This window comes from Falco rusticolus, chromosome 8 (assembly GCF_015220075.1).
Source record: "Falco rusticolus isolate bFalRus1 chromosome 8, bFalRus1.pri, whole genome shotgun sequence".
NCBI classification, from domain to species: domain Eukaryota; kingdom Metazoa; phylum Chordata; class Aves; order Falconiformes; family Falconidae; genus Falco; species Falco rusticolus.
In genome coordinates this window covers 6,425,556-6,438,296 of record NC_051194.1, presented here as the reverse complement: position 1 = coordinate 6,438,296, position 12,741 = coordinate 6,425,556, and the positions used below count along the sequence as shown (strand labels likewise).

Genomic DNA, 12,741 nt, shown 5'->3' with positions numbered 1-12,741 from the left:
ATTGGAATGACTGTCCAGATTGATGGATCTGTATGGAAGTTCTTTGTAGATAAAAGAAAATACATGAGCATGGCAGATGACCCTTCTAGGAAATCTCTGGGGGTTTTAGCTCCAGCTTCCACTAGTGGGAATATGAACTGCTATCCAGAAATAGCAAAATGGAAGTCACCTACTAGCAACTGGTCACACTACAGATTGCAAGATTATGGAGACCTTTAGTTATCAAAACCCAAGTGTGTCTTAAATTGATGAATAGACCAGTAAGGTCTACGTTACAGTAACACTACTGGTTAATCAAGAATGTGACACTGTAATCAGTGATTGGGTGTTAAATCGGATGTAGCCTAACAGGTTTTGGACATTGTTCAGACGTATGCATGGAGAAGGGTTGTTTTGAAATAAGCAGAATTACCTTCTGAAGATTCAAGACTTGCATATTTCAAAAATATGTGAAACTGACATGAGGAACCTTTTTTTCAGTAGTGTCATGTGTTAGGATTACACCATTTCCTTAGTCAAAGCTTAATGTGACCCTTCTGCTTTTTATTAATTTGCATTTGTTCAAGGTCTGAATATAAAATTTGGTCTACTTTGTTAGCATACTAATACCTTATCAGTAACAGTATTCGTTATATAGGATTGCAAATAGTTTACTCACCATAATACATAGTTAAATGCCTTGTAAAACTGTGAATGACAAAAAAATATATCTGTGCACAGATTGTGGAAAGGGGATGATAAAATGATAAATTCCTTTGTACCAAGTATTTTTATTCTTCCAGCATTATTTAAGTGGACTGTCTGTTTCCTTTTCAAAAAAATTGTTGTGCAAGTAGATGCAAAGAAGCATTGCTAAAAGAGAAAAAAGATGTGTGAGATGTCTCTGTAAAATCATTGCAACATCTGTCAGCTTTTCCCTTATCTAGGCTTGGTTTTCCCTAGTGTTAAGAACGCAAAAGGTCACATGCATTAACAAATATATATATAAATGTAATTTCCAGAAGATGAAAGTCCTTCTACAGAAACAGAATATGTGATATAAGTAGAATGATGAAGGCAGTCAAAAGTGGTGGTGGGGGAGGAATCCATAAACTCCTGAAGACGGTCTCCTTACCATTTTAAGTGAACTCTGCTGCAGTTCTGGCTCCAGAGATGTGTAACTTCTCCTGCTGGGTGCTCCTGCCTTCTCAGCCCAGCCATGACTCTGTCTTCCTGGTGCCCGTCAGAAACACTGAGGTAGCACATTTTTGCTTTGAAAAGTCAAGATGGGGCAGAGATTCAGGAACTTGTGGGATGCTTAGAGAAGAGGTGGGTGCATCTTGTAGCTTAATAGAAGGATCTTAATTTTTCTACAGTGCTTAGTTTCATATGACTTGTAATAGAAGACAAAAAGGAGCTCTGAGGGTTAGATTGATGGAGAGGAAATCCTGTGTAGCGAAGTCAAGGTCTAACACCTGTCTTCTACATACCGATATTGTCTTGCATCTTTGCAAAAGGCTGTTGGTTTTCTTGAGTTGGGTACACTGTGTGTAGCAGAGGGTCAGCTGGACCTTGTCAAGTTTGAGGAAATCCAGGGGCATAGCTCCACCATCTCATGTGTATCAGTGCGATTTGGACTTGTGAATGAAGCAGGAGCATGTAGCTGTGACTACCTGTTTTGATCTTGCGCAGATTTCTCCGTAAGAAACATCTCCCTGAGTGCCAGAATAGAGCAGTTGGGTTATGAAATAATGTGTCAGCAGTTGTCATCTAAATATGGCCCAACAGTTCCTCAACTGATTTTGCTATTTAGCACTCCTTTTTAGGAACTCTTGGTCATAGTAGATTATAAAGCTGATTGAAAATATGGCAAGAATATTTTACTGAGGCATCATTTCTAGTGAAGGAGGACGGGCTTTGGAAAGGTAATTTCTGCTTAATAAGAAGATTATTTATCACATATGGACTTGGTGCACAACAAGAATCTGATTAGGCTTTAATATTTGTTTTGAAGTTAATTGTCACACCCATCTTTGGAAAGCTACTCTTGCTGTTTCTGATTTTCTAATCATATGCTGCAGTCATACGCCTGTTTTTCTTAAAGGAACAGAACTTTTGTGAACGTCCATCACATGTCTGTTAGCAGTATAGCAATGCATGGTACGTTGCAAAATACTAAAGGGTATTTAATCATATTTAGAGGGCATAGTGCAGTGCCCTTTCTTAGCCTGGCAGAGTAAAATCTGTTGAAGCTCTTTTTGCTGCAATCAAAGAATAGCTTTGAGTGTTCTTCAGACATAAATTGACTGTATTTTGGTTGCAATTCACAGAAGCGTGATCCTCACTGAACTTTGAATAATCTGCTGCTTTGTTCTCTTAGGCACACAGTCAGAATTCAAGTTTTAACCTCAGAAGATTATTTTTTTAGATTGTTTTACACAGGTTTATGCAGCAGAGACAGTTGTGACTTCTGCAAATATCTGCCCAATATTTTGGGGTAACAGTTCCATATGCTGCTGTCCTTCACAATTTTTCCCATGTTATTGTTGTAATACCTGTTCTAGTGTCTGACACTGCATAAAATAGGCATCCTAAAGTAAATGTTCATGTACAGACAAGAATTCAACATTTTCATGTTTCAAAGGCAACAGGAAGACAAACATTTTTAAATGCTGTCCAGTCTCATTTAAAAATTGATGTATATTCTTGGCATTTACTACTTGCCTTACTTAAAACCAAATAGCTGACAAATACTATGGTGTTTTTTTCTGTCTTCAGAAGTATTTGATTTGGGACATCTCAACGTATTTTACTCCTGAGGTTGCACTTGTGTGTTGACAGCTCGGATGTGCTCTTGTTTACATTTTGATTAGATCAAAATAAAAATATGTGCAGCTAGACCTGTTTTAATCACTCTGAAGATATGCCAAGGGTTGTTGTCTTGGTGTCTGCTTTTCCAAAAGCCTGGTTTAGAATGTAAGACTTTGTTCTTCACTATTACCTTAACTTCTCTGGTTTATATCAGAATAAAATTTTATCTGAAGAATTTGTGTGTTTTTCCTCAATGTTGTTAAGTACTATGGAACTTGTATTTAAAAGCTACATTCCCCAAAGCCCACCTTTTCTGGCAGTGCAGCTTTGCATACAGCTCAGCATGCCTTTTCCCTTGCCCTCACCTCATGGGTGCCATGGATTATATATTCCCTGTGGCTAAAGCCCTTACCTTGTAGGGGTAATTCTTGCTTTTGCCTCTTCTCCCTTGCAGCTCAGACATCTTCTGGTGTTTTCACAGAACTTGTGATCGCTGTCTCAAAAATTCACATGTAACTGTGGCACTTCATTTGTGCTTTCCTGTTTTCTCTGCTGATGTTTTGTGGGCTCCCAAATTCTGTTGCCGTGGTTTCACAGTTACTTAATGTTGTTCCAAGAAATCTGCCACTCACAGTAATAGGACTAATCCCTTTCCTGGGTACTGAATAGTGTGTGTTGCTATATTTTTATTTCTGATATAACATGTTCAGAAATGATAGCATAGTTGTGGGCGTTTAATAGAAGAATAGGGAAGTCTGGTTTGTGAAGATGGGCAGTTTTGTTTCAAAGTACATTTATCATTATGATCTTCCAATTGTTGCAGTCAAGCAATGGCATATCAATGTCTGAATTGTGCCCTGAATCCAACCTACAAATGCCTGTCTGCTCCATGCTTTATTAGGAAGGTGAAGATTTTGTTTGCTTTTTAAGTACTCTGAAATTTCCACCCAGCAGAATAGTTCAGATAAGAGTGTGTTAAGTTTAGGTTTTTCAGAGTGAAGTCATAAAAGGATTCAGTTGCAATTAAGTATTGTCTGCTATTTAGAGAGAATGATATTTTCACAGGTGTGAGATGAGTGCAGTCCATCTGCTTCATGCTGTGTCTGCAGCATCAGCAAGGCACTATGAAAGACTTAGGAAATTACAAGGACTTTAGCTGCAAATATCAGCCAACAGAAAAGTGCTAACCTTGGTAATGAATGTGTGACTTAATTCTCAGTTCTCTGCAGGCCTTGTTACATCAAGTCCAAACAGTTCAGTGCCTCTTACAGGTGGCTCGATGTTTGCCACGCTTGAGATGGGATCTAAGTTTTTGCTTGCCCCATCTGTGAGAAGGTGGATGAAGCATTGCAGCAGTAACAGCAGTTTGGTGCCAAGTTGCTTATGTGCCCAGGAGGAATTGTCTCACCTGTCCTTCTCCCTGAGTATTGACCAAACAGCTGCCTGGGGTGTTCACAAGCCCAGGACAGAGGGGGCGAAAAAAGAAGAAAAAAAAAAAAAAAAAAAATCAGCTGTTTGGCCGTTGTGTTTTGCCAGGCTGCCATTTCCTGCATCCTCCAAGGGACAATAGATGGATGGAAGCTGTCTGAAGCCTGCCGTTTGAACCATGCCTGTCCTGAGCTTGGTATCCTGGCCAAGTTGTCCACATTTTTGAGCTTCAGACAAACATTTGATAGTCAAGAATCAAAAAGCAAACACAAAAGGAAACAATTATTTGCTTGTCATGAGTGAGACTACTAGTTTTTCTTTGAGATTACTTTCTATTGACTTTCTAAAGAGTTGTATAACTATCCTAATTAAACATGCACATGGTAAAATTGCAAGCTAGAAAGAGCTGTCTGGGCTTGGATGATAGCAATTAAATGATTTATTTTTACAGGCATCAATATTTATCTTTTGCCTACCGTCTGTCCTAGCTCGTCATCTGTGGTTGAGTGTGTAGTTCGTTTGGTTTAGTTAGCATTCCAGCTTCTTCTCTCTGAACAGAGTTCTTGGCTGAGAAGAGTATTGTTTTTTGTAAGATTATGTAGTAAGACCATCTTCTAACTTTTGCACAGTTAGTGTTTCTGTGTTCACCTGAGGATTTTTTTTTTCCCATTTACATTTCAGAAATGCAGGGTTTCAAGGTGCTTAAAATAAACGAGTCAGTGTCTCCTCCTGGGCCCAATTGTTCTCAAACAGGGAGCTCTCGCTAAAATTATTTAGGGTGATGCCCCTGACAAAAATATGGATGAACCAAGTCCCAGTTTCCGCTGAGCTTCAGTATGTTAAACGGCACAATTTATTTTTCTTTTCTGCAGTTCTCCTTGGCTCTTGCAGGGTCAGAGGCAACAGTAGCACTTGGGCTGTTCCCAGTTGAGTGACTTGGAATGCAAATCACTTTGCAGTGATGCCAGAGGTTCCCTTTGTGCTGGGCTTTATATAAAACACATTACAGATTGTCAGCTTTGTCTCATTCCCTCTGCAGCAGGGAATAGGTGGAGGCTTCAGCTTTTGATGCAGACAGAACTGGACTAGTATTGAAAAATCATGGTCAGCTTCTCTTTGCAGATGACTGTAAATCATGTCAAAATGCTACACTGAGTGCTTTGGACTGATATTTTGATACTAATATAATTCCTCGGTGCAAATAAATACCTACTGGGGAACCTTAGCAGAAACACATGCTCTGGGAAATACGGTCCCTCCTGCACCCTTCCCTGCCTTCCTTCACTATACAAACTAGATACGCAGAACAGAAGTGAAGCCTAGGGAAAATATCAATCAGTATAATTTATCTGCTCTTGATTGATCTTGCACCATCTGAGCTGCAGGGGTTTGGGGTTGCATGAACACATGCTGCATCTACAATCAGAATCTTGCAGGAAAGGTGGCTCTTGTTCTGTAATTAAGTGCTGCACATCTGGGCAGGGACTCTTCCCAACTGGACAGACAGGAATCTGAGCGGATTTCCTCTAAAGCAAGTAATGGATTTTTGCTCTGTTTCTGAGCTTTGCTGCCTATCAAATATCTTGGTTAGTTTGCAGGAAACCTAACTCAGTACATCTCAAACTGAAGTGTCTCTAGAGAGCTGGACTGAAGTGGATCTTGTGTGAATCCGTGGTATATTAGTGATTAAGTAAGTTGTATCCGTGAATTGTGTTGGGGTTTGGTTGCTATTTAAAGCTTTTGAGTTACTGTGACACTTATTTCAAAAAATATTCAGAAGGTAATGTTAAACATTCTTTTCCCACTTAGACCCATTACTAGGACAAGGTGTTAATGTCTTTACCATTTCAATTTTAAATAAATAAAAGTTGAAATTTCTTGCAGGAAAACAGCTCTGGAGCTGTGGAGTATTCTTTTAAATTATTGTGCAAATCTTAATTTCTGCGATTATCTGATTTGATTCTTCTAAGTACTTCTGTCAGCACAGTGTACAACACCAATGTTGGGGAACTTGCTCTGAAAACTGAGGACAGGGACTGTAAAAGTTGCTATGTGGCATGGTGAATGGTAAGAGTGATAACATTTGAGATTGCTACACAACTCTGGTAAAGCCCCCATTTTGGCAAACTGTATAGCTGTCTGGGTCCTTCGCCCTGACTTATTGTGCCCTGGGTTTCCAAGATGATGTGCTTTTGCATCTTCTGCATCATTTTGTGCATACAATAACTTCTTAGAAATCAGATTTTGATTAACACAAGTAATGTGTTCAAAGTCTTTTAAAACAGGACCTCATGTTCTCTCTTTACTGTCACAGTAGGTTGTCTGTAACTTAAATCAACTCTAAATCCAAAACCTCAATACTGAAGTCACTTGCATTATACGGTTTCTCTCTGAGGGAATGTCAATTGGAGCAAGCAGATGGAGCAAACAGATGAGCAGATTTTGCAAGCGTTTTGAAAATAGGTCTTGAAAGCGGTTTTAGTATAGGAAGCACATAGAGCTGGATGAATGAGAATAGCACTCGCAAGGATTTTTTCTTTTTGGCTTTGGTTTTCCTATAAACTTTGCTTTCTTTTGAACGTCTATCAGAATTTCAGAACTGCCCTGAGTTCAAGATCCTTTTTTTTTTTTTTTTTTTTTTTTTTTCTCTCCCCAATGCGGCCTCTGCTTTTAAAACATAGGTGCTCTCTCTGCTCTACAGGTGACTTTGTTCTTTTTTCAGGAAGTCTTGTGGTTTAATTCTTACTCTTGTACCGATAATTTTCTCTTTGGGGCAGGAGGTAGCTTAGAGGCAAGACACTATGAAAACCAGATGGGCTACGCATTCGAAATGGAGCTGATGAAGCTGACAGCCTCTTTGTGATCTTATCAAGCATGTCTTTGTATGAGTGATAAAAACAGCGCTCAAACCTCTCAAGTTTTTTTTCTCATTTCTTTTCTACTTTGCAACCAGGCTTATTCACTTTACTTTCACTTCTCTCTGAAGTGATGTAGGTAGAAGTTTGGCTTTGCTTCTGTGCTGGAATTGTGATTTACAGATCTTTGACAACCTTGGTGGCCTGTGAAAGCTGCACAAGCTTGCAGGGGACCTTGCGTAACTCTCCAGAGCAACTTTAACACAGCACTGTGTGTACTAAGACCACTCTAGCAATATCATTGAACTCATCTGCTTTTCTGTGAGTGGCCTATTCGGCTATTCAGAGCCTCAAATCTGGAATAAATGTACTTTTGAAAGCTAGTTCAGACTGCATACAGTAATTAAATTATGGGAAGTACTGTGTAACCACTGGTAAAAGATCTTGCTATGTGTGGAGCTGCAGACAGTTTGCATGTTAGTGCCCTAATTTGAAAACCTGGGTTTGAAGGACAAGCCATGAGTTGAGTGCCCAGGAACATGTTCCATGTGCCATAAGTGGATTAGATTAAAAAACCTCAGAGGTTGTTGAACAGCTTTGCTTTTGGAAAATCTTGAGTGGCATGCCATGTTAATTTAAAATGTAAATTAAATATTTTTTTCTTTTTTATAGGAACTGGAGACATTGTTGCTGTCATGATTACAGAATCAAAGGTTAAGGAGATCCTGAATTACTTGGAAAAGAATATCTCTGTCCTGATGGCAATAGCAGTGGGGTCCCGTGTTCCTCCAAAAAACTTCAGTCGGGGCTCTCTAGTCTTTGTGTCAATATCATTCATTGTGTTGATGATAATTTCTTCAGCATGGTTAATATTTTACTTCATCCAGAAGATCAGGTACACAAGTGCACGTGACAGGAATCAGGTAAGGGGACTCCTTTTTCTTCCCTCCCCCCACAAGTTCTGGAGGTGATATTTCTGTATACAGTAGTCAATAGAGAACAAATAATTTCTAAGGAATTTCCATCAAACTAGCATTCAGAACCTCTTTGTTCCAAGGCAAAGCATGTTGCCAGACAAGGATTTTTACTTAGTGAAGTGTGTTTGTCCTGAGCAGCACCAGTTCAAGATCTTATTACATGACAGGAAAGAACAGAACTGAAGCTAAATGTTTGGGGGTTGGTGAGTCTAAGTCCAAGAGGAAGACCGAATCTATGTTGACTGAATATTGCATACTGTATGTACTTGGGAATGGGGAGGAAAGTTAAATTGTGAATGAATTTGGTAGTGTAGGAGAACACAGAGCTAATGTTATGAATTCTATCCATGTTCTTAAGGATAGCTTCAGTAATAGTTAAGGTAATTCAGAAGTTGTATAAAGGTATTTCCAAACTATAAACTGTCATGAATGTTAGGCTAAGAAAACTTAGGTATGGAGCTACTTAGTGATCTCAGCTTTATTCAAGATCGCACTTGGTATGGACTGCCTAATTCTCCTGGTCATACCTTGTAATTACAATTTTGTCAAATATGCCTTTCTTACATTCTTCTTCAACTCCTAATTTAATCTGAACTTAATTCAGTTCTTACTCAGATCTTGACTAAATCAAGTCATCAACTCAAATACGGATTAAACTTTAGGAGTAAATGTTTTACTAGTGTGGACTTAATGGCCTACTGCCTCCATGGTGTGCCTTGGCTTTTATTGAGAAGGGTCAGTAAACCTCAGCAAGTCCACTGTGCTGTCTTTGCTTTTGTATCTCTCCATCAGGGCTAACTTACAAAGCTGCTGACCTCTAGTCATTGTCCCCCCCTTTCCCCTGAATTATGGATAATGCATAGGAGCTCACTGTGAAGCAGTGCTTTGGTGTTTTGTCAAACTTAAAACAAATACAGACTTATAAAGCCTCAGTTATGACAAAGGATTTCCTTTTTAGTTCCTATAAATAGTGTCTGATGCTGCAGGTCCCATGGGCATCCTGTAGATTTTCCTAAGGATGTCATTCTTAAATGACCACACTGTAACCAGTACTTAGTGTGGTCCCTTGGGATGGTGAAAGTTTAAATATAACCGTTATTCAATGGATGTCTGTGGAATACTAAATTGTGCCTTCTCTATCCCCTACATGGTTCTAGGCTTCTTCCAAATGTCCATGATTCAAAACAGTTGCTCCATGGGGAAAGGGCTCTTATGACCTTTTTTCTTTCTTTAGATTTGTACAAAGGTCAGGAGAAACTTGATGAAAATTTTATGCAGTTTAAAAAGCTGAGCTTATTAAACTTTAATAAGAAGGTGGCGACAGCTGTGGCTTATTTTTGAAGCGCTTTGAGAGCTTTCACAGAGAGAAGGCTGTACTGTTAGTGATGAAATAACTTGGTTTAGGCTATGATCTTGTTTTTAAGTTATGTCAAGAGACACTTTTAAAAAAAATCAAAAACATGCTGTTTTGTAGATAGTGGTATTCACATCATTGCTCTTGTGCACTTCCGCCAGAGGCATGAAACTCTTGCATGTGGTGGTGGCCTTTTCCATCAAGACAGTTCTGGTTTTAAAAGCAAGCATGTGCTGTATGCCTGTGCCTTAATTTATCAAAATAGCAAATCCCGAGCATTTCCAATGTTACCATTAAAAAGTATTTGTTAAAATTAGAAAATGGAAGAGGTGAATCTCTTAAATGAAAGTGAAGGAAGTTATTGTTTAGCATACTTATGTAAATAAGAGAAGATGTATACTTTTTGGAAGAGTTTTGCTGAAATGTTATGCTTCCAATAGGAAAATAATCCTTCTTTAAGATTTCTTGTAGTGCATATACAGTCATATGTGGTACAACTAAACGAAAATACTGCCCACAATTACTTAGTTGGTAGTGTTGAACATTTAAGTTAAATGCTTTCAGCCTTATTCCTTTCTTAGTAATCACACTTTTGGTTATGGTTATCTACTCCAGCAGTGTGCCAGCATGTTCTGTGTCATTAAGTACTCTGGCCTATATGCTTGTTCCAGGACATGTAATTTAGATTTGCTTAAATTGCCCAATTTCTCACATGTTGAAGTTAGGATGAGATTTCTGACTTCAGGAAGCATATAATTTCCCCATCCCAGCTCTGTTTCTGGTGCTGCATTTCCTGTGTGGTTATGCTTCAGTAGTTCAAACTGAGTGATTTTTTTCAAGTCCATGCTCTAAAAAAACATAAAAAGAGCAGGTTTTCTGTAGAAAGCATTAAAAAAGCACATATGTAATTCTAGAATAATAATGGTACTGTTGGTTGTGGTGGGCTTCTGAGGTTTTTGTGTTTCTCAATTAAAAGCAGCCACCTTAGTTTCAGTGTGTATGCAGAGAAAACGTATGGTACAAGGGGATACACCTTATGCAGGATTTGATTTCCAACTGTATAGAAGGTGGGCACAAAAACCCCGCATTTGTTACAAGCTATATGGGAGGTTTTGATAGGCACAGTTTACATTCTCTGAAAGAGCCCATCTCTTTCAAAGGCAGAATATTTAGTACAAGGTGGAAGTGAAGGATGAAATACATGAACTTCCCTTTATCCAGTCAATGTAAATGAAATCTGATGTCTCTTGGTCCTGAAACTAGAAGACATGAGCTTTGTTCCATTCAGTGTCCTCTCTGGGATCCCATGGACCAGCTGGCAAACAGCCATTCTTTGTTGGCTGGGATCAGGGCATTGCAGTAGGAGTTGGCACTTGAATTTCAGAAGTTGCTTCTTCCATCCAACAGTGGTGGTCACTAAAAACAGTATAAACAACAAAAAAGTAGCGTGGCTTTTACATTCAGATAGAGGTTCATCTTCAAACCAGTATTCGTTTCAGCTTTATTTAAGTCTGTATTGGCTTATTTAGATTTTGTGACCCGTATTTTTTTTCTATTTGAGATCCTGGTGTTTCAATAGCAAGAGAGAAACTAGGTTACACTGAGAGGATCTCTTACATCTCAAAACAAGATCAGCCTGCTTAGGGGAAGAATAAGAAAATAAAAATGCAAGCTTAAGAAAAGAACAAGGGGTATACTACAGCACACTGAATAAAAAACCAATATGAACAAAATATAGCTGAAATCATTGGGAGGGCATGTTGCTTCGGCTTTTATCCTGCAGGCTGGGTTTGATTAGTTTTGTCACATAAATGTTGGATTGCTTTTGTGGACTCTTACATGGTCCATGAGGTTTATGCCCATGCTTATTGAGTGCATTTGTGGGCTCAACTGCTGGCTTTTTTGAGCCTGACAAATCTGTGTGCTTGGCTGTATATGCTTTTTGTCTTACGTGTTGGCCCACTGCCATAGTGTGTATTGCAGGCTTAGTATTCAGCTAAGTCAGTCATTATAAAGGACAGTAATGAAGCTTCATTATCAGGGTTAACTTGTGTTCTCTTCTTTGTCACTTTATTAGCGTCGTCTTGGAGATGCTGCCAAGAAAGCCATCGGTAAATTGACAACCAGGACAGTAAAGAAGGGTGATAAGGTATAATAATAAGATTTCAACATCGTAAACTTGAGCATCATGTTTTAATTTTTGCCAAGGGAAACAATCTGGTGTTCCTTTCTGCTTCTGATTTATGACCTTGCCTTTCTTGGTGGAGGCTTACTTTGTCCTGTAGCACAGTGTTTTGTGTACCTGTTGGTATCAATGGATACTGCAAACCTGTATGTTTCAAAGAAATTTTTCTTGCTTAAATACTACTTGCACTTTGTCTGGCAACTGTGACAGAGTGGTTTTGTGTGCTAGCTGGCTGGGGTTTGTGCTGGCGAGTACGTAGGGCTAGCATTGTTTATGTGAAATTCTGTTAAGCTTAGAATCATTCCATATGTAAGTTGTGTAAAGTAAAAATAAATCTAGAAGATGGGTAATAAAGGACAATCTCTAACGTAAAATATGAATATCCAGTAATCTGGGTGGGGGAGTATAAACAGGTATTTCATTAAAGATAGTAAATGTTTATTTTATTTATTGGTTGATTGATAGTAAATCAATAAAGATAGTAAATCCAAGGATAGGTTTTGCCAGTATATAAACTAAAATATATGGTGTGTTAAATCCTAAACTTTTTCCACTTTTATGAGCAGTAGTGCTTTGTCTTTGATTCTGAAAGGCAAAAATAGTCATTTAATCTTGCTTAATTTTTGCTCTTTAATTTGCAAAAGGCAAGGGAATTCTGGCTATGATTTAATTTTTGAGAGAAGATTATTTCTTTGGGCCTTTTTAGTGTGATTCCTTTTTATCTTCCTTATCAACACTATCAGCAGTGGGAGATTAGGAAGTGATGGAAAAATTTGCTTCCAGAAAGAAGGCAGAAAAACTGTCTTCCTGCTCTTTCTCCCTCCCTGTGTGGTTTTATTTCAAGACAGCCCACTGTACTAAATCTTTCCTGTGGGTATGGGAGTACATAGAGATAACAGGAACTTTTCCATATTGAAAGAAAAGATGATGTTTTGACAGCATAAATTCAAAACTGGTAAGTGACTTGGAGGTTATGGTACAGATGGCATGAAATGCACACACAGGTGAATAGAGTAGGAGAAAACCTGTCCTTCATCAGAGCAGCCCATCGGAATTCTCTGCATGCAGCCCTGACCGGAGCTGACCAGGGAGCAGCTATTGTTTGATGTGGTTCCTGTCTCGGTGTCTTGCTAGTAGCTTGCTGACATTGAA

The 12,741-nt window shown here is 38.7% G+C and overlaps 1 protein-coding gene across 3 annotated transcripts in view; it reads left to right on the top strand.

The window, feature by feature from the left end:
- Positions 1–12,741, top strand: part of RNF130 (ring finger protein 130) — a 51,815-nt gene that overhangs the window by 16,278 nt on the left and 22,796 nt on the right. For all 3 annotated transcript variants that reach the window (XM_037397403.1, XM_037397404.1, XM_037397402.1), the window contains exons 3-4: positions 7,746–7,996; positions 11,482–11,553. In XM_037397403.1, the coding sequence (XP_037253300.1) occupies positions 7,746–7,996; positions 11,482–11,553 (323 nt within the window). The remainder of the gene's footprint in view (positions 1–7,745; positions 7,997–11,481; positions 11,554–12,741) is intronic.